The sequence below is a fragment of the Monodon monoceros genome, unplaced genomic scaffold (assembly GCF_005190385.1).
Source record: "Monodon monoceros isolate NGI ecotype Baffin Bay Population unplaced genomic scaffold, NGI_Narwhal_1 Super_Scaffold_22, whole genome shotgun sequence".
NCBI classification, from domain to species: Eukaryota; Metazoa; Chordata; class Mammalia; order Artiodactyla; family Monodontidae; genus Monodon; species Monodon monoceros.
Window position 1 is genome coordinate 29,427,834 of NW_021703779.1, and position 23,929 is coordinate 29,451,762.

Below are 23,929 nucleotides of genomic sequence, written 5' to 3' on the forward strand. Positions count from 1 at the left end.
AGATGACATGATACTATACATACAGACTAAAGATGCTACCAGAAAACTACTAGAGCTAATCCATGCATTTGGTTAAGTAGCAGGATACAAAATTAATGCAAAGAAATCTCTTGCATTCCTATACACTAATCATGAACAATCTGAAAGAGAAATTAAGGAAACACTCCCATTTACCATTGCAACAAAAAGAATAAAATACCTAGGAATAAACCTATCGAGGGAGACAAAAGACCTGTGTGCAGAAAACTATAAGACAGTGATGAAAGAAATTAAAGATGATAGAAACAGATGGATAGATATACCATGTTCTTGGATTGGAAGAATCAACATTGTGAAAATGACTCTACTACCCAAAGCAATCTACAGATTCAGTGCAATCCCTATCAAACTACCACTGGCATTTTTCACAGAACTAGGACAAAAAGTTTCACAACTTGTATGGAAACACAAAGGACCCTGAATAGCCAAGGAATCTTGAGAAAGAAAAAGGGAGCTGGAGGAATCAGGCTCCTGAACTTCAGACTATACTACAAAGCTACAGTAATCAAGACGGTCTGGTACTGGCCCCAAAACAGAAATACAGATCAATGGGACAGGACAGAAAGCCCAGAGATAAACCCACGCACATATGGTCACCTTATTTTTGATAAAGGAGGCAAGAATATACAATGGAGAAAAGACAGCCTCTTCAGTAATTGGTGCTGGGTAAACTGGACAGCTACATGTAAAAGAATGAAATTAGAACACTCCGTAACACCATACAGAAAAATAAACTCAAAATGAATTAAAGACCTAAATGTAAGGCCAGACACTAACAAACTCTTAGAGGACAACATAGGCAGAACACTCTGTGACATAAGTCACAGCAAGATCCTTTTTGACCCACCTCCTAGAGAAATGGAAATAAAAACAAACTAAACAAATGGTACCTAATAAAAATTAAAAGCTTTTTCACAGCAAAGGAAAACATAAACAAGAAGGAAAAACTCTTAGAATGGGATAAAATATTTGCAAATGTAGCAACTAACATAGGATTAATCTCCAGGATTTACAAGCATCTCATGTAACTCAATATCAAAAAAAAAAACAACCTAGTCCGAAAATGGGCAGAAGACCTAAATAGATATTTCTCCAAAGAAGGTATACAGATTGCCAACACAAGACCGGATGCTCAACATCACTAATCATTAGAGAAATGCAGATCAAAACTACAATGGGGTTATCACCTCTCACCAGTCAGAATGGCCATCAGCAAAAAATCTGACAAAACAATAAATGCTGGAGAGGGTGTGGAGCAAAGAGAACCCTCTTGCACTGCTGGTGGGAATGTAAACTGATACAGCCACTATGGAGAACAGTATGGAGGTTTCTTTAAAAAACTGAATATAGAACTACGATATGACCCATGAATCCCACTATTGGGCATATACCGCAAGAAAACCATAACTCAAAAATTGTCATGTACCACAACGTTCACTGCAGCTCTATTTACAATAGCCAGGACATGGAAGCAACCTAAGTGTCCGTCAACAGATGAATGGATAAAGAAGATGTGGCATATATGTACAATGGAATATTACTCAGTCATAAAAAGAAACGAAATTGAGTTATTTGTAGTGAGGTGGATGGACCTAGAGTCTGTCATACAGAGTGAAGTAAGTTAGAAAGAGAAAAACAAATACCATATGCCAACACATATATATGGAATCTTAAAAAACAAAAATGGTTCTGATGAACCTAGGGGCAGGACAGGAATGGAGACGCAGACATAGAGAATGGACTTGAGGAGACGGGGAGGGGGAAGGGCAAGCTGGGACTGAGTGAAAGAGTAGCATTGATATATATACACTACCAAATGTAAAATAGCTAGTGGGAAGCAGCCACATAGCACAGCAAGGTCAGTTCAGTGCTTTGTGACCACCTAGAGGGGTGGGATAGGGAGGGTGGGAGGGAGGCGCAAGAGGGAGTATATATGGGGATATATGTATAGCTGATTCACTTTGTTATAAAGCAGAAACTAACACAGCATTGTAAAGCAATTAGACTCCAATAAAGATGTTAAAAAAAAAAAAAGAAAGATAAGTGAGTCCTAGAGATCTACTATACAGGATAGTGCCTATAGTTAATAATACTGTATTGTATACTTAAACCTTTGTTATGAGGGTAGATCTTATGTTAAATATTCTTATAATAAAATAAAAGAGAAGGTAGGAATCTTTTAGAAGTCATGGTCAAATTTATGTTCCTGTAATTGTATATGGTGAAAGTATACATTGAATATGTACATCCTTTTTGCATGTCAGTCATATTTAATACAAAATAAAAATTATAAAAATCTGAGCAATGAGAAGTAAGACAACACACTGTCTTGAAAACCACAGTAATGAAAGGAACACTGGCACATCTTCCTCATTTACCTGAAAATGATGGGTGACCCAGATTTTCTCACACAAAAGAAATCTATGTGTATAATTTAAACCATTTTAACTGTGTATCAGACTTCCCCTGGTCACTTCTAAAGTTATATTAAGATGTATGTTCTCATTAAGAACAAAACATTCTGACTCTGATACTTCTAAAAATTTTGCCTTTTCTAAGTTGTCTGAGGGGAGAACTCCTGTATTATAATCTAAACAAGTAAAATGTGCACTGACTCTAGTCTTTCACTTTTAAATTTTTTTCCTTAAAAACTGGTTGCTTATATTTTATATTGCATCCCAGTAAAGAAAAAAAGGTATTGTTTTTTTTACTGATATTGATTTGTTTTACAGATTATTGGACCCACACACTGTAGTTAGAGACAGCCCCTTTGGCAAGGTTCCCAGTTCATCTGCAAATACTCTCAAATGTTATATTTATACATAACATTGAGAAAAATGCGAAAACAAACACTTCTTGGACTGATACAGTTACAAAGCCAAGAGGAAAGAGCAACTGTTTTCAAGTAAAAATCCTAAATTTAGCATCTGACCTCACAAGTAAGTAGTTTGGGCAAGTCACCTAGAGAGGTGTTTTTTGAGCTATAGGTCAAGACACAAGTAGACTGTGAAATCCATTTACATGTCATGCCAGCTGTTCATTTAACAAATCAAACAAAATGGAATAAAAATTATTAGAGTGTGGCTACATATGGTAAGGATACATTACCTTTTTTAATGAAACTTTTTCCAGATCTGTGTGTGTGTGTGAGTGTGTGTGTGTGTGTGTGCGTATGTGTGTGTGTGTGTGAGAGAGAGAGATGTATACTGGATCATAAAGGGCTCTCATGTTTTCTCTTAAATTGGGTGGTAGACAGCAAATAGAAAACAGACGAAGGCCCCCGATTTGGAGAAACAATAGATGATTTAATAATATGAACTCTGGAGCCCTGAAAGCCTTATAAAGAATCCTAATTTTGTCAACTTCACAGATTACTTAACTGTTCTCTGCTTTTTCTCAAATGCGAAAAGGAGATACTCATACTATCCATCTCAAAACGTTGCTTTAACAATTAAATGAGATAACCCAAGTAAATAAATTATAACAGTGCCTGGCACTTGATATGTGCTAGTCATTAGCATTACATTTTATCCTGTGATCCTTGAGTTTGTTTAGATTTTAGGCTCAACATTGAGCCTAAATGTGTTTTTTTTTTAAATAATGTGAATTTTTTTTTCTTTGTTTTTAATTCAAATTCTGTGGAAAGCACTGTGTTTTAAAAAATGTACATATGAACTTTATCTAAAATTCCTAGTTATAGGACTTTGCTAACAGGCACATTTTTCGTGAAACAAACAACTTTGGGCAGCAAGCCCTCATTGTCCATTTTTCGAATACGAATTCCTCTGTTCTTGAAATGTCACTGACTTCCCTATTCAGCTCTGCCCTGCTTCTATGTCTTTCGCCTTATTCATTAGAAGCAAGATGGGCGTTTTGGGCACTGGGAGGCAAGAAGTTCATGTCTTGTGATTTTTTCATATAATACTCAAAATCTTTGGTGGGGACTAGCCTTTTTACTGCCACTGATAAAGGCTATGACCCTATACCCTGAAGCAAGCCAAGTGAAATAAGATCTATGTATAAAGACTCAAGACAGTAGGTACAACAGGAGCATTGGCTGTGTTAGGTAAAAGCTTAGACTTCATAAATCATCCTGCCCTTGACAACTATTAGGTACCATGTAATAAACTCTTGAAAGAGCTTCAGCACCCCCAGAATAATGTTTTAAAATTTAAACATAATTACTCCCAAATCTACACAGTTTTGAATGTAATTTAACTCTGGCCTTTGATTTGGTAAATTGCTAATTATGGCTATCTTTGTTAGATTTAAATTGAATTAGATTAAACTGTGACCCAGTGATTTTCTGGCTTCTTATGTGATCAATGCAAACAGTTATATTTAATGGTGGTAAAGCTGAGATTAAAATGTTAAATGTAAGAGTCAATTGCAAGGTCACTATTTTTTTTCAAAGTAATGAAAACAGTATTTTATCCACTGTAAAATTACAGGCTAATGACTTAGTCCTACCGAGTGGCTCTCAAACCTTGTTCAATGTACCCACACTGATTTAAGAAATGATAAAGTATCATTTCAAAGATTAAATAATGATGAGGAGTGTAAATCACATTTTAAGTGGTGCCACCAAATGTAAGTTTTTAAAGCTCTCAGTAGAATTTTTTGGATAAAAAGATGAGGAAAATTATTCAATCAAAGCAGAAGGTAATTATTTATAATATTAAAAAAAGAAGTATTTGTGAATCTTACTTTTAAAAAGTAATCCAACAAATATTTTAATATCTTGTGAAAGTTTTAATATTGTTTTCCAAGGCATTGAAACCCAAGCAGGACCCTGTGGTGCCCTCCCTGGTACAAATCCTTTCTGTATCCTCCGTTTCTTGTTTGTAGGAAATAGGCTTCATTCAGCCTCCTTGACCTTCCCTGAGTTCCAAAAGGCAGATCCAAATAGTTGCTAATCAGGGAAGGAAGGGGATGCAGAAACTAGGGTGGAGCAGTCAAGAAACAATGCAGCCTTGGGGCAAAGTTCTCATTTATCCTCAAGGAATATACATAACAATATCTTCGATTTCCTCTGCAGGCCCCCACCCAGGTAGAGGATGGTAACTTCAGGCTGAGCACAAGATTCCTGGAGCACCGCCCTGCTACCTCACCACCAACCAATCAGAAGAAAGCCACAGACCCTGCAGCCCTCACCCCAAGTTTTGCCTTTAAAACTTCTCCCCCAAAACCATCAGGGAATTCAGGGTTTTTGAGTATGAGCCACCTGTTGTCCTTGCTTGGTCCTGCAATAAACCTTTTTCTGATCCAAACTCTGACATTTTGGTTTGTTTGGCCTCACTGTGCACTAGGCACAGGAACTTTGTTCGGTAATAGCATCAAATTCCATTTTCTAATGTAACATGAACAAGAATATTAAAATAGTTTAGACTGCTCAGCCAACTTACTTACTGAATGTTTATTGATCAAATAAAGAGGTGAAAAATTACCTAATGAGTCTAACTAGTAGGAACAAATAGTCTTTGTAAAAGTTTTTCTTAAATTTACCTGATTTGGACCAACCATGTTCAGATTTTAATTGCTTTAATGTTATCTAAACTACCTACTTTACAACAACACTGTCAGTTTTTCTTAGAAATGGTTACATATGACAACAGAGTGCTAGAATTGAGAGAACTCCTGAAAAAATGTGTAGGGGAACAAATGTGCCACCACAAAATGTCTCTTTGGCATGTAGATTATTTGAAGCTGAAAACAATCAAGGCCCAAAAGACTCAGGAAGAATCTTTGACCTTTCCTGTAACTGCCTAAAAGAATGAAGATCGATTCCAGAAGGGGAGCCACCACTATAGATAACTATAGTATAATTTGAACTAAGTGTGGTAGATAGGGAGGTATCTGGTACAGTCTGTTAAAAGTCCTCTCTGTGTCCCATTGTTTCTGTGTGGTCCAGCAAACATTTGTTTACCAAATATTTGCTCTTTCTCATATTTGCTCAATTCCTGTGAATTGCCTTCATACCCTTTGAAGTCCCAAACCACTACTCCCTTCTCCTTCCCTCTGACAGCATATAACCCTCAATTGCCTAACTTGTCATTGGGTCTAATTTTTCTAGTAAAGCCCTGTTCATATGTAATTAAATTTGATTTTCTCCTGTCAATCTGTCTCATGTCAATTTAATTCTTAGGCCAGCCAGAAGAACCTAGATGGGTAGAGGAAAGTTGTTTTCCTCCCCCACGAATGTTACATAACTTTTCCAAATAAATATTATAAATATTTTATTCTAAAATAGTTAATTACCTTATGAATTATTTTCAATGAAATATTTTGATATTTAAAAGAAAGCAAATTTAAGCTCTTTCTTTTTTTTGGATTACTGAAGTCTAACTGAAAAATGAAATTATAAGGTATTTAAAGCATACACAGTGATGATTTGATATACATATATGTACACTGTGTTTTCTCTTTTTAAAAAAGTAAGTCTATTGAGGGGAAAAAAGCACCAATATTTAAAGAATTCACATTTAATGAGGAAATAGGAATTCTTCATTTACTATTTGTGATGAGTAGTCAGGGAATCATCCTAAAATTATAATTGTCATTACTGATTTAATTATATGGAGCAGAAACATGAAATTTTAAGAACTAAAATACAGTTTAAAATTGTTACTTCTTAATTTGTGCTTTCCCTTTTTCTATTGTATATGGTTTGAGGACAATTAAAATATTCCTTGTTATAAATATTATAAATATCTTATTTAATTATTTGGAGCTTTCAATACCATAAGATTACTACACTAGTTATATGCGTATATTTTTAGATTTCCTAGTCTAGGTGGAAAACTTCAGCCTTTTACCTAATCTAGTTAAATAGTTTAACTATATTAAATCATTTGACACACACAAATATATATATGTATATATATATAAAATCTCCTTATCATTTTATTTATTTCCTATGTATTTTTGTTAATTTATTGAGATGCTTAGAAAAATTAAAATGCTTTTTTATAACACTTTTAAAACAATAATCATTGATTTCTCATATTATTTAGCTCTAAATTTGCCATATTTCCAAGAAACTGTATGTAACATGTTCTTCAGTAATTAGTGAGTAGATTTTTTTGTATGCATTACTTATGATGTTAAGTCATGCTTTTAGGAACAAAGTAGGTCTTTCCCTTTCATTTTCTTTTGTGTCTTCCAGGAGAGTTTTAAATATAGATTTTGAAAATTTCTTATTAAATTTGTTTCTTGTCTCTAGTGTTGTAAATGGGTATGTCTGATCCATAAAATCTTCCAGCTCGTTACCATGAAGTCTACTGATTTTGCATGTAAATTTTATATTTTGCTAACTTACTGAATTATTTTACTGTTTGTATTGGTGTTTGGGTTTGTTAATGTTATTGTTTCTTTGTGGCTTTTTGGGTAAACAGTCATATCTGCAAATTGGGACACTGCTACCTCTTCTTTCAACTGATTTGCCTTGAATTGGTTTATTTCATCTGGTTGTGATGGCTAATACTCCCAACACAATGTTAAGCAGTAGTGAAGATAGCTGAACATTACTGTAACTTTGTCTTTGGTCAGAATTTATAGAATGTGTCCTCATTAAGTAATATGCTGACAATTGGACTAAACTGTATATACACAGTATAACATGCTAGCAAGAGTATCCAATGATTCCTTTTTATACTCAGTATTTTTATCAGGAAAGGGTATTTTACTTTATCATATATCAGTATCTCACACTTAAATGTAAACAAAAAGTTAAGATCACTAGATAATTTGAAGAATGACTTTGAAAGTAAAAGAGTTTCTCAAAATAAAACAAACAATAAATGAACAAGAAAGCAAGACCATAGAAGATATGAACAATACAAGAAGCAGAAGAGTATTGTGGGAGAATTATATTGAAAATCTAGAGAAAGTAAAAGAGAAGTGACTCCATTTTCTGAAACAAGATCACGAGGATACAGAAAAGTAAGCAAAAAAGGAAGAATAGAATAAAATATTTTATGACATAATATGTCAAAAAAATTACCTCCCTTGAGCCTTTTCTCAGGAAGCTACCAGAGGTTATGCTCTGCTAAAAACCAGAGAGTACACCAAGAAAGATGACGAACAGGATCTATGGCACTAGGTGTCAAACACAGAATACTAGAGAGAGGTCTTTGGAGAGTAGCTGCACATCAGGGTCAAGAACAAGCATTCTAAAAGGTGTCATGTATAACAGCAGGCTTGAGTTCTCATCTTAACTTTAACTCCTTGGGCCTCTGACAATGATAATCACACCTTGTTCTGATGCTCTCTGCTCTTCTCTGTCTCTTTTTCTTTGACTTACACTGTAAATATATTTGTTACCCAGTACTTCATTCATGGCCACATGCTTTACCTGAGGTGCCTCATCTATTTCTCTAGTCACCAATCCTAACGAAGTTTAAGCTGTGTTTTCAAACCTGATATTTTTCCCCCACACATCTCTTGTTAAATTCTTTCAATTCCCATACCCCATTAAGCAAAACATGTAACCAAAATCCATCAGCTCTCATACCCCACTTAGGAAAATAAAAGCCTGTCAGACAAATGCCAGCCTCAAGCATTCTTCTCAGAGGGATTCAATTCTTCTTGCCCTCACAAGAATATAAATGATATTATATACCACTTATTGAAAGTTTACCAGATGCCAGGTATAATTCCATGTGCTCTGCATGCAGAACTTCTTTTAATCTTTTAAATATATATTTGATGGGGAAGTTGAGGCTTAGAAAGGTTTAATAATTTACTCAAGTTTACACACACTAAGTGGTGAACTGGGAGTTAAAACTCAGGCTTCTGAATCTAGTACTTGTCCTCATACAGATTTCCTGAATGCCTCATAACCGCATTAAACCAAATATTTCAATATCTAAAACCAAAGTGATCAACAACCCTCCAAAGTGGCTCTCTTCTCCTTTTTCTCTCAGTTCCTCTCCCAATTTGTGGTATCTATATCTGCCTAGTGTCCCGAAAAAATACCTTGCACCCATCAGATTAATTCCTTGCTCCCCTTTTCCAATCGCTAACTAAACCTTGTTGTTTCCATCTATCCAACCAGGTCATCCCCATTTATATCATCCAGGCGTCATATCAGGATTTTGCCATGGCTTGGTGGAAAGGTTCAGGAAGTGCTTGGAAATGTGGATCTTAAACTCAATGTTACAAATGCATAATTGGAAGTTTGCATACTCAAAAATCATTTTCTCAGTGCTTCCAAAGTGTCAAGCCCAATTTTAGGTCCTGGGTAGAGGTGATGTTTGAGGACATGAAAGAAGATGAAAGAGAAAGTGTTGACAGAAGAAAGGACTGAGATAATGGATGGTATGACCAACATTGTTTTCAAATCCTTTCTCCCTTCCTTCCTAATCGCCATTCATTCCATCCATTCAACAAATATGTATTGAGTATCACTGTACATCAGGGTGTATGCTCTAGGCTGAGTATATAGTGATGACTGAGTCAAGGTTCAGACCCTAAAGGAGTTCAGTTAATAGATGGATGTAAAATATATGTAAATAATAATTATAATGCAGTCAATAATGGTTTAACATAGTAAATGCTATGAAGAAAGAAACCAGAGGTAAATCAAAGCTGTCTCCACTGATGTATGGTCATCCACACTAGGTCACAGGAGAGGTAAAGATCAAGTTAACTCCAATGCAATTGTACTGGATTACATATACAAAGTACCACTATCATTGTGTGTATGAATGTATCTTCTCTCATTTTTTTCGGAAAATTGAGATAACTTCCTACCTTCCTCCCTCCTTTCTCTTTCTCTTCCTTCCCTTTCCTTTCCTTTCTCCCTCCCTCCCTCCCTCCCTCCCTCCCTTCCTTCTTTCCTCCCTTCCTTCCTTCCAACCTTGATGTAACTTTCAGGAGCTGAAAATACTCTTTCCATGAAAACATACTAAAACTAAAATTCTTTTTCATGATTTCTCATGGGAAATTTACCTGTATTTTCCCACCAAACCCTCTCCTTCAATAGTCTTTTTTATCCTAGTAAACAGCCATCCGATCCTTCCTTATGTTCAGGCTAAAATTGTTTTTCTCCACTCTCTCAATCTTCATATCTAGTCCATCAGCAAATCCTGTTATCTGTACTTTCAAAATGTATCCAAACTATGGTCATTTCTCCCCAGGTCCATGGCTACCAACCAAGTCCTAGCTCCACACACACACCCAACCTGGATTATTACACTAGCCTCTAGTTCACCTCTCACTTCTACCTATACATCCTACAGTATAACTTACATTGCTTCTAGCCACTGCTTAAAATTCTCAGCCTCCTAATCTACCATAATGTAGAAGCCAATGCCTTCACAATGGTCAATTAGGCCCTACCTGATTTATCCCCCTAATACCACTTCAGCTCACAGCACTCTCCCCTAGTCACTCTACTCCAGCCACCCTGCTGCCCCTCGAACACACACACATTCCCTCCCTCCTCAGGATTTTTATACATGTTCTTCCTTCCGCCTGGAACTTTCTTCTCCATGACATCTGAATGATGCATTCTCTTCCTTCCTTCCAGTTTCTTATATGTCTCTTCAGAGAGGTCTTCCCAGGATCCACTATAGAAAATAGCAACCCACCCTATTCTTAGCCTTTCCTCATCCTGCTTTATTTTTCCTTTTAGTACCAATCACCATCCAAAATTCTATATTCCAGGTATATAGAGAGAAAACAAGTTGACAAATAAATACAGAGAATGTCAAATAGTTTGCTAAATGTTTCCTTGTTTAGTTTAGCTCATCTGGTTCATAGAGCCCTATAACTAAAGGGACTTTTTCTCTTTAATGCTGTGTTCAAAAACCTAGAGCACCTGACATGTCATACGTGCTCAATAAATAATAAGTTAATGAATGTAGACTTTATGTGTATTTCTATAAAAATATGTTTTCTTAAATATAAATTATTATTTATGAAGGATACAAGCTTAATGCAGAGGCATAATATTCAAAATATTTATTCTCTGACTGACATAATAGTTGCAGATAATTTTAATAGCAGGACCAGTTCTTACAAAAAGTACCATCCATTGACCATGTATTTTGAAAAGACTGGTTTTCTAGGTGCCAGGTGAGCTAAATCAAAGAAGAAAACTTTTAGCAAATTCATCCATAACTCTCATTTGTTCTCATTAAATGACAACTAATATTAAACCATGGGGTGGTTTCACTCACATTTCTAATTAACGGGTCTGCTTGTCTCCATCCATAAGCTGGCCACAATTCTGGACAAGGCTGAAAGTGATTGCTTACTTACTGATCACCTATTGTCTACTTTTACTGTTACTTCTCTTTGTACATAGAATTGAGATAGTGAAATTAGGGCTTAAATTAGAATAAGATTAGGCAAAGGACTTTTTAAAACCATACTCTGCCTTTTATTGTGCATGAACTTTACAAATCTGCCTCTAGCTGCATTACAAGAGAGATTTCTACAGCTGAACTTGTATCAATAAATTACTGTTAGATTTGGTCTTAACTCTTTGTGTTCTGGTTACCATGATCATAATTGGATAAAAAATTCTAGGAGGCCAAAGGAACCCAGGTAAAGTCCAAAACATCACCCCTTAATGGAGCACAGAGAAAGAGCCTCAGAATACCACTAAAATAAAATTCTTTGTAGAAGCAAAGTAATGAACAAAAGAGAGATCGTAGGACACTGTATATCCATTGGAAACTTTATATTAGTAAGAAAAACATATTGTTGCCCATGAAATAATTGCAGTGAAAGAAAATGAGGAGATACAGTTGACAGTATGCCTGGATAGCCTATTTTTTTCCAGAACATTGAGCTCAATTATATTAATTGCTTTCCTTATCACCTACCTGCTTATAGAACATAGTTTTTAAAAAAATATTCTTTCTATCTATCTACCTGTCTCAGATATCTATGCCAATCAGATATATATTTTTGAGACTTGTAATATAAAAAGAGTATTATAAGACTAAATACAGGTAATATACATATATATACAATATATATAAAATATCTGATTGGTAGGTTTTGAGTCTTTTAACACCAGCCCAATTCTATTATTGAATAAAGATCCCTCAAGATAGACCACAACTTAAATCAAGTATAGTGATTCTCAACTGGAGAAGGAGAAAGATCATTCCCCCTTGAGGATTCATCAAAATCCTAGATGAGGTTTCCTTAAACATTCCCTACTACAGACCCTATTAAATTACTGATATTCTATAGCGGTTGTTCCCAGAGTTGTGGTCCCTGTACCAGTAGCATTAGCACGTCTCTTTAGTGTCATGTTCAAAAACCTAGAGCACCTGATATATAATATATCTCAATAAACAATAAGTTGGTGAATATAGACTATGTGTGTGTAGTGTAAGCACCTGAAAATTAGTTTTTTTGATCATAATGTAAGTGCCTGACATTAAGCTTTTAATTGCCAAGGGATCCACTTCAAAGACATCATCTGGAATAAGCACATTACGAGCTACATAACTAGATAAAGAGCCAGGCTGCCTCACCCATGCAAGTTCCACCTTTTAGAAAGCCCTGGTTGAGTTAGATAACTGACAGTTTGATTGACAGGATGCTTTTCTCTTCCAGCGCTTTAATTCCTGCTCTTATGTTTTAAATTCACCAATAAAGAGTGAACCCACAAAACCCTAGGTATCCCACCCTCGACCCTAATAAAGGCAGAACCCCAGGTTCTCCCTCTCTCTACCTGTGATGTCACTGCGTGGTCCCAGGCATGCCTTGTAACCTCCAGGACTTCTGAACAATAAACCTTGTTTTTTTTCAAAGTTCCCTGATGGTTGTTGCTGAGATGCCTCTTGAAATCATAATAAAGAACCACAAGAGCCAGTCCAGCCACAATATTGACTCTACTCAAGGATTGTCTGTGGAGGCTCCCACAGGTGCTAAGGGACCAGGTGAGGGTCCCCAGCATTCCCAGCCAATAGCATCATTATTGATAGGTTGAGACTGACCTAAAACAGGGTATTGCTGTCAAAGCATGTTTCCTTCAATACAAATGATTGTTTATAAAGGATAGGAACGTAATACACAGATGTAATTTTAAAACTATCTATTCACTGTCTGACATAATCACTGTAGGTAATTTTAATAACAGGAACATGTTCTAACTGAGAACTTGTTAAAAAAACAAAGTTCTTGGGGCCCCCCATAGACCTACAGAATTGAAAACTCTGGTGGTGGGTTCTAGTAATCTATGTTTTAACAAGCCCTCTAGGTGATTCCGATGCAGTGCGCTGATGAGTGTGTGTGATACCAAACAACTCTACAAAAAAATGTAACCCACTTACATTTTCATTTTAGATCCAGATGTCTATTCCCTAAGTGTAAAGTCTAGGCTTCAGATTCAATTTTGCGGGAAGGATTGGTGGTGGGAGGGCAGTCTAATTGCTCTATCACTGCCTACTGTTTTAGAACTACACATTTTTCAACCAGAAGTTGAATATCAACATGATTAAACCGATACTCATTCTTGGCCCAACTGGCCCCAGCAACAATACAATTATTCAGGAATGGCATCGTGTTCTCTCTCACAGCCTGCATTCTCCACTCACACAATCTCCTTGGTCACTTGTCACCTGACAGGCCAAACTTCTTGAAGCATTCCATACTTCCACATGCAATTTTTGTTGCCTTCACCTTTCTTTAAATTGTCTTTGTGTGGAAAACCTCAGATTAAATGTCACCTCTTTTCAAAAAGCTGTCCTTCTCTCCAAGCAATCAGTCATTCTTCCTTCTATGTTCCCATGGCACTTCTATTATATTAAGGGCCAAATTTCATTTTAATTATTTGTTTATATCATTGTTTCTTCCTTCAGATGATAATCTCCTAGAGAAGAAAAATCATGTTTATTGTGCCTTTTTCAGGGTACAGTAATATGCCTGCCACAGAGTTGGCACTCAATAGATATCCGTTGAATGTTGAAAGGTTATTTTAGCAACCATAATGCTCCAGTAGGACAGTACTAGAGTGCCAGCTGTTCTTCCCAAAATGAAAATAAATCACTAAAGTCAATATATGTTGTTTTGCTAGAAAGTTATATAGGGCCCTAAGACAGAATAAATCACATAACTAATGCATCTGCCTATCAGCTAAAGAGAATTGTTTTTTGCTAGCAACAATCATGCTAATTGGTAAATATTTACATTTGCCAGCTGCACATGCTTGCCACTGAGATCACTCCACATTACACAGGTACTGCAATTAACAATTCCATTTCTCTCATATTTCAGAGCATAGAGCAAAACACGTATACCTTCTAAAACTAGCTAGAATTATTAAGAGCTCAGTAACAGTGGCTTGATAAAGAACAACATATTTGTAAGAAAGATCTGCAATATAAACAATAAATTATTTGTCTTTCATTGAAAACAGTGAGACCTATCACAATCCAATTTTCCTTTCACTAACTGAATGATATCCTTTGTTACTTGGGTACTTTGCAAAGATTAGATTCAGGAAAACATTCAAGGGAATGGTCCTCAGTGGATTAGGCCATTAGCATAATTATCTCAATTGCAAACACACACACATCATTCTAGAAGTCATCTTAACATCTAGTATAGATGTCAGGGAGCCCACATGCCCATAAAGCAATATTTTGTATTTCTCATCAAAGTATTTTAAATGAATATTTAAACTGTCTCTTACACAGAATAATTTGCTTATGACTAGTGGAAATAAAATTAATATTAATAAATAACAGTGTTCACAACTTACATGATGATACTGAAAATTAGATTACGTCACTCACCAAAATCTAGAATGTAAAAGTATTAACATTTAATGTATTAAAAATCGTTCGGAAAGAATTAAAAGTCTTCCTCAACAATGGTTGAGTTTTAGGGTTATTAAACATTCAAAGGTAGGTTAAAGTCTCTGTTGGTATTGCAAACATTAAATATCTTCTGTTCTAAAGTTTTCAATGAACTCAAAATCCTTCTTCACTTCTCATAAAACCTATCAATTGTGTGATGTGTCCCAAGAAAAATGCAGCATTGTGTAGGTGGAACAGTTGTCACAACAGCAACAGATATGGAAATATCATGGGGTTTAGACTCCAGTTTCCTGGGTTCCAGCTTCATCTCTTCCATTTACCTTGAGCAAGCCACCTAAATTTCATTTAGCTCATCCTGAATACTTATCTTATGAGGTCAGTGAAGCAACTAACCATAAAAGCATAACTCAATATCGTTATTAATGTGAGGATATACAGGAACAAAAAGTTCCTAATCTTCACTGTTTCCGAAATGAGGATTTCTGTAGTTTCCTGTACCAATGTTCATCTCTCCAAAACAACTGTAGCAAATAATTCAAGTGTTACCAAAGCCTTATATAGGCTTATTATCATGATCCAGAGACCTAGCTCACTGCCTTTCATCCTCCTAGTGACCTAATTCTTTCTGATACCAAATAGTAGGGAGAAACAGGAAGCCAGGGACATAGCTGCCTAGGTCTGTTTATATCTATGGTGAACCTTCCATGACACAACAGCTCTGCTCTATTACTGATACTCAGGCACCTTGTATGGTGGTTATATATAAATTTGTTAGTTACATATACATTTAGAACTGACACAGGGGAAAGGTACATACATATTGTTACCTCTTGCACTGAAACAATGTTCTGCTCCTATGTTCCAGTATCTTCCATTTATATAATGAAACTGTTCATTTAACTTTAAACATATGACATGCTTTCTGTGTATGCCTGCGTGTTTGTGTGCACGTGCGTGTGCGTGTGTGTGTGTACTGAGAGCATGGATTGGCATAGAGTGTGGCAAGATAACGAAATATAAATACATGTTCTCCTAAGTCTCTATGGTACAGAGTAAAGAAGCCTTGTTTACTGACTCACAATTTTAGTGTTAATCTGTATTATACTGTGCTCATTATGCTGGCTAGAACATAAACTATGGCGAATTCTTGGCAAAAGTATGTTACTTCAGCAGTTAATTCCGTCTCATGTTATTGTTATTGTGAGAGGGTGTGCCCAGTCTTTTAGGTATGGGCGTATACTGGGTTGGCCAAAAAGTTCATTCAGTTAATGAATACGTCATTCAATAAAGTTCTTGGTGAAAATGAAAAATGTCTTTTATTTTTACTTAAAACCCAACGAACTTTCTGGCCAACCCAATAGATTGCTGCAACGAAGACATAACATGTGTATCAGTGAAGACATTATCATATCATGAGCCCTTGAAAAGTTCACAGACAAAACCAATTACACATTTCTACTTCATCTAAGTCAAATATAAAGTTGTCTACCACTTTTGGAAGAATTAGAGAAAGTGAAGTTAGAGGATGGAAATAAAGTTAATCACTAAATCCAGAGCAGGATCAAAACCATCACATAACTCATTGGGAGACAGTTTAAATCTTTCAATTGATCTAGTAGTAAATATTTTTTCCCACAAATTGCTTTTTCTCTAACACAAACATCAAGCAGGTTTTATGACAAAACTATTGTTGGTCATGATTTCAAAAGTGTACTTTCCTTAAATGCTTCTTTGAATGAACCTGTGTGAATGAGCAAGATTTTTATAATGTGAATTATATTTGTGGTACAGTAAACACTAAACATTTTTTTAGGATTATAAAATAGCTATAAATTACAACAAGAGAATATTTACCTTGAATTAATCTTACCTAGCAATGGCTTTGTGTTTATATGGAGATAAATATAGCTTGCTTATCTTTATGGAATAGATGTGATAAATCACATTCTAGTAAAATTTTTGGAATCGAAGGTTAATAGAAGACTTATTTTGAAAAACAGATACGGCCTATTTTAAAATGGTACTGGGAAAGTGAAAAATCAGTTGGATTTACCACAAAGGTACATTAAGCTTCAAATGACACAAAATGATAAGGCTATATTTAATCATATTTTCTCCTTAAACTATCCCTTATGTAGCTTTACAAAATAACAAGAAACTTACTTTGCTGTATCCCTGTACTTTATAAATATTATACAAAAGTGTGTGTGTATATATGCCTCACTGATAAACCTTTTTACCTCATCATATTCATTTTTATTGTTGTGGTATGTGTTTCTCTTTGTCCAATTTACCACAGAGACAGATGCTAATTTTTCATTGCCTTTTCTCTCTTTTTAAAGCCATCCTCAACATCCTCTTTTTCATTCAGAACTTTCCACTTTTCTTAAATTTAGCACATATTTAATTATCTGTACTACTGAACCAAAATGTATGTATTATACAATATTTATTTAGTGCACTAGTAATGATCAATGGGGTTATAAAGAAAACACACATTCCTGACTTCAATGGGTTCCCATTTTCTCAGCCTGGAGTGTCTTGCTCTTTGATGCTCCTTCCTTTAGGGTCTCTCAATCAGTAGAACTCTCCTCATAAAGGTTTCTGGATTCACTCTAACTCAGAGTACTGCTTTCTCTGACCACCCACAGACTACTTAGTGCTACTCCATTTAGCAATTATTCAACATCTCCCAAATATGCACGTTGCATGAGATCAGAAGATTCAACTTAAACTAATTTGGTGCCTCCTACAGGCCTTGACTTCTGCTCAATTCCATGTAGTGATGAAATAAATACATGTCAAATGACATATCTCACAGTTATATTTATCTTTTGATATCACCAAGTGGCTTAAACTGAATCAATCAGCTTTCTCTGCTCATTATCTTCAAAAGCATCTAGATAAAATTTAGTCATGTACCTGAAGTCTTGACAAGAAAAAAATTAGGTAACATGGAAAATATATTTTTCAGGTCTCTAAATGAAAAATCAACACATATACACACATATCAATTTTATCTCTAAATATTTTCCCTCTGTCTTTATAAATATTTCTTTATATTCCTGATACCTCGGGTGTGCCTAAATATGCAACTTCGGTGTTTGAAAGAATGGTGACTCTCTTGATCCAACTGTAATAGGTTTAGGGAGAACACTTAAAAATAAATGAAATAAGTGGGAGTTGAATTGCGGCGGCGGTGGGGGAAAGTTGGGGAAAAAACAGTAAATGCACTCATGCATATGATTATTCCACAGCTTTTAAAATAGGGGTGATCATTAGGGTAAGGAAAAATTGCTCTAAGATAGTGCCCACAATGTATTCATAGAAGATAGGGTATCAAACTACTGTTTGTATATTAGCACATAAATTGTGGTAAACAACACTTGGAAATGTCCATGTATAGAGGGTGATGATCTATTTAGATCTGTGGGAATGAGAATTCACAAGTGTTTATCATGTTTACACACCTTACTAAAATAACTCATTGGTTTAATTCAAAGACAGTATTATGTTAAATTATTATTATGAAAAACTCTCTTTACAATTCTGATTTGTTGGTAGATTTCTTTGAAAGCTTTTATCTATGGTCTGCTACAAAGTTCTGAAATTAAGAAAATTTTAATGAGGCTACTAGATATAGCAGTTAAACCATATACACACAACCAATAAATCTTCTGAGAATTATGAATTCCTATCCTAAATATTTCCGAGTTTGTTTTTCATTTATTCTTCTTCATTTGTGTTGTTATAATTTATTCTTTTTTATTAATTCTGCCCCACTTAGTTAAAAAAAGTTGAGATTTTAAAAACATGTGTTTCATTCCTATGTTTGCTTAAAGTTCTGTAATAGCACTTTATTAATTAACTCAGTAAGTAAATATAAATGAAATTTGATTAGTTAAAATTCAGTAACTTTACTTCTTGCCAATACACTAAAGAGCACCTGGCAATATTCTGCTATCAAATACCACAAAGAATGGATGACACTCTAAAACCTTTTGTAGTAGTAAAGGGAACACTTTTTAGACTGCATCTCCCAGTGGACTGTTTTGGATCCATTACAAAGATTATTACATAGTGAGACAGACCCATGGAGAGAGTAATTTATATATATATATATATATATATATATATTAAGAGTGTCAGGCACTGCGCTAGAAATTTTCACATATAGTGCCTCTTTTAATCATCACAATAACTTGCAAAATAACCATTATCACCATTTTGCCTCTCTTAAAGCCTTGCATATAGGGTCCATATTTTATTAGCTTTATACTCCCACTCTCTGGATTTGATTTATTATACAGGTGCACACACACACACACACACATACACAATAGAAGGATGAGGAAACTGACTTACAAAGCATTTGACTGATTTACCCAAATCCAAAATTATTAAATATAAATTAAGTCTCTCTAACCTTGAAATCCACATAAACCTCCTTAATATTGCACTCTTAAGGTAAGAATATTTCACTGTGTTCATATAAAAATTATCTAGAATTGTGTTATTGATCATGAATTAGTTGCATTTGCAAAATAAATAAATATTAAGAGTATGGATTGATGCTTACAGAAAAAGAGAACCAACTTATAATCTTAAATTACTTCACACATGATCTAAGTGATAGAGGCCAAATAGCCTATCAGATTTTCTTGAACTTTGTAAACATCAAGAACGACCAAGAGAATAATCATTTTCAGAACAATAAAAATTCCTCATATCTTCTTCTAGTGCATGACATATACTAGCTACTTGATGGAAGACTGCTGTTAAAAATCCTCTGATGACTGATGTTGTTAAAGAAACTCACATTATCAAGAAGAACCAAAGATACATTTTATCAAATTAAATAATTTCTTTTTACCATGTATTCTGCTGCTTCTTGCTTAATTAAAAGTCAACATAATATTCCCAGATTTGCACAGCTAAAGTAAAAAGACTATGAGAAAAAACAATATGGACATTTAAATTGCACAGATACACAGTTCATTTTGAAAATTCAGCATCACACATTAACAGAGGAGCAATAAAATGTCCTTACCTTAGAAAATTGTGCATTTATCCATTTTGTGAATGTTTTCTTTTGAACATCTTCTCTTTCATCTACAATGTAAAAAAATATATATATAAAGAGCTAAGAAGCAACTCTGGATATCACTTATATTTTACAACCAAAATAACTTTCAGTTATTATGCATTTGTCTGTTATTTCTTCTGAAAAACTATTCCTGAGCTTTTCCTCCTGCCCCTCTCCCCAGTCCATGAGGAAATTATTTTCCCCTCCTTTGTAATGCCTACATACTCTAACACAGGCTGCTAACATAGCCTCTTCCCATTATAGGAGAGGTTTCCTGATGATCAGGAGCATGGCTTAGTTATCTCTGTACCCCAAAAGAGCTTCGCAGAATTCATGCTTCTAAAAATTATCTCTTTTTTCCAAAGCTGGAAGTTGGTATTGAGCCAAATGGACAGGAAAATCATCAATCTTGATGTATTAAAATGCTTCTTTGATGCTGAAGCCTATCTTTAAATTACGACAAATGCAACCATATTGGTCAATGCTGAATAAACGAGTGCATGTGAGAGAGATTTAAAATTGAGAGATTTCATATTTTATTTACATGGGTCAAAAGAACCCTTATTGAAATGCCCTCATAAAATAACCTCATTTGCTCTCATATTACTTTTCAGTAGTAAATCTCCAATGCTTCTGAAAACAGAAGATATACAGTAAACAATCACTTTCCTATGACAAATGTATCTATGCATTAAGATATCTGTTTATCTTTAAAGCATATTATTAATCCATAAGTAGATACTCTTAAGCAATATAAGAGATAACAGTGGAAAAATAATAAACCTAACACTGTTTTCTTAGATGAGAAAATGTCATTTAGCATCACAAAATACCTCTTTCTTATTTGTGTTACTCCCACAAGCTACTATGTATGGTCAAATATCAACATTACCCATACAGTATAGGATACATGATAGCTATAACATAGAAGTCTTTCCTTTGTTGACAAGTGTGAGTAAATAAAAATAGATACTACTAGTTTTCAAACCTAATCTAGACTCTTTTGAATATTAGTTCCATAAATTCAATACTATCCTTCGTATAAAGATAATAAAAAATAAACAGAAGTTCAGATGGTCAAGATTTAACCATTTTCACTGACTTGCTCTATAGGAAGACTGGTCTGTACATCTATTTCTCAATGACATACACATATATTCCTAAAAGTTAATAACCTTATTTGCAATTCCCCTTATTTTTTCTTACATGTGCATACATATCCTATCTGTCAGGCATGGGAGAGTAAACGAGTTATCGGAAAGCATTCATTCAGAGGTTTCTAAAACATACCCATTCATCTTCACCAAAAGCTGAATAGGAGGACATTTTGAAGAGATTTGTTCCAGATGCTTTTAAATGAAAAGTGGGTAGTAAAGCAATATTTTTATTGTTTTTGATTATATGTACAAAGAACAAGTTTTAGATAGGCCTTGAAGGCAGAAGGGAAACCTTAACATTATGTGCAAAATATTATGTATCTGCTGTGTAAATGGCACTAGATGTGAGCTTCATCATATAAACGCCTTCACTAAATGTCCTCTCATACCTCTTTTGCTTTCAGTGCAAGAAAAATGTGCCTTCAATGAATTACCTGCTAATGTTTTATTTTAGTATAGAAATATTTATTTTCTTTAACATGACAAATATTAATAATATTTTTATTATAATTATAAGATATAACATTATTACCTTATTCACAAAGCTGTTTTACATATATCATCTCAATCAATCCATATGTAATTTACCATTTTATACCTGAAGAAAATACAGGCTCAGAGGGAATAAAGCTGATAAGTGACAGAGATGACCTTGCTATAGATTATTTGAATCAAAGTCCACGGCTTTTCACAGTGACCAGTTTACATTGTAACTGCATAGATGGAACGCTAGAAGGTGATCAGAGTCACAAAAGGTGAACATACTACCACAAATACAAAATAACCATGAATTTAGAGCCTCTATTTTGAACAAAACCCAGGGGGTTCCATTACACTGTAACCTATGTGAATGACATCCTGGAATTTTATAGTGCACAACCTGCATGTCTGCATGGATTTATCCAGAAGTGAAAATTGAACCTTCTTTATGATGCCGGATGATTTGTTAGTTAATATTTTATATAATAATGCTCCTATATTTGCTAATTAATATTTGGTGTTTTGCTTTTTGTCATATATTAATATGATGAAATTTTTTTTTTTTTTTTTGCGGTACGCGGGCCTCTCACTGTTGCAGCCTCTCCCGCTGCGGAGCACAGGCTCCGGACGCGCAGGCTCAGCGGTCATGGCTCACGGGCCCAGCTGCTCCGCGGCATGTGGGATCCCCCCGGACCAGGGCACGAACCCGCGTCCCCTGCATTGGCAGGCGGACTCCCAACCACTGCGCCACCAGGGAAGCCCCGAAAATATTTTAACATACAAAAAATCACCAGAAGTTTTGTGTCTGTACATTACAATCCCCCAAAACATGTATTTTACTTAGCCACAGTAATATTCTGCCTTTTTTTCATTTATTTTATCATAAATATCACATGCGCTGCCCTTTCATTTTGTTTGGTATTAGAGATTCCATCATAATGAACATCTTTACGCATTCTTTTTCAGCTTCTGCTATATAATAGCCTTAGAGGAAATTACTGGGTCAACGTTATGGAAACTTTTATGGCTTTTACTAAATATTGTCATATTGCTTTCCCAATGGTCACACCAATTTTTAGTGGTACCAGAAAGAATGAGGTTATGCTGTTGAGAAGAAGTTTTTTGCTTGTATTTTTACACAAATGCTGTTTTATTAGATACAAGGAGAGAGCTGATGCTTGTTTCAATTTGAATCTGTTTGATTACTAATGAAATAGAACACAATTTATACATTTATTTATTCTGTATGTTTCTACTTTTGTCAAAATACAAAAGTAGAAACATACTTTTTACGTTTAAAAAAACATAAAAAGTTTATATCTTCTGCACATGTATCTTGAACACTTGATAAATTAATTGGAATGAGGTCATAAATTAGTAGTTTTTAAACATTTCAAGACATGGACTCCATCTGATCATCTGATAAAAATAATGATCATTTTCTACAGAAATAAATACCTATACAGACATATTTACATACAGTTTTATGGGGTTCACTGACCTCCCTGCAAAAGATTCCTATTACCATGAAATCCAAGTTAAGAATCACTATTGTAAATTAAGCTACTTACTCATAGTCAATGAATGAATATATGTTCCCAAGTGGTCCTATTTTTTTTCAATTTTTGTTTCACTTATACTATGCTAAAAGTTTATACTTTTATATATTTGAATCTATTTCTACTGTAACTTCTCAAATGACTTAAAATTTGATCATTTAAACATGATCAGCTATATATCCATAGTTACTCTAAAATTGATACACATAAACCTATATAGATATAACTTGTTATCAAGCTTATAGAGACTATTTCAATACTTTAATAAAATATATGTTGCTGTCGACACACAGTCTATAGTAAGAGATATTAATGTGAAATCATCAACAAAGAGAATGAGAAAAGAATAAAGTGAAATCTGTTTTATTAGGAAGTGATTATCTATGAACTCCTGTTTAATCATTTCAAGAAGCACATATTCTATTTCATTTCCTCGAGGGTTTGTTTATGACTGATTTTCTTTTACTAATAAAAATATGCCTGAGTATAACAATGTGAGAAGCAAGGAAGAAAAATCTCTCTTAGATAAATTTACTTGAAAACCGTTCCCTGGAGATATCAAAGAGTGAAGAACTACTACTTCATAACTTGCAAAAAGTGAGGAACATTTTATTTTATTCTCTCTGTGGGGAAAGCCGTATAAAATTCCCTTTCTGCCACACATAAAAACTATATTTCATCTCAGAATCAATTAACCCTTTCTAATAAAGTAATTTTTTATTCAATAAATCTGGTCCTTCATATTTTCTAAGATTAGTGCAAAAACCTTTTGCCCTGTTATTAATTTTTATATTCCTGAGACCCTCAACCCCCTATAAATGT

General features: G+C 34.6%; 1 protein-coding gene across 1 annotated transcript in view; it reads right to left on the reverse strand.

The window, feature by feature from the left end:
* DMD (dystrophin) overlaps positions 1 to 23,929 on the reverse strand; it is a 2,107,962-nt gene that overhangs the window by 1,913,354 nt on the left and 170,679 nt on the right. The window contains exon 2 of the mRNA XM_029240038.1: positions 19,876 to 19,937. Within this exon, the coding sequence (XP_029095871.1) occupies positions 19,876 to 19,937 (62 nt within the window). The remainder of the gene's footprint in view (positions 1 to 19,875; positions 19,938 to 23,929) is intronic.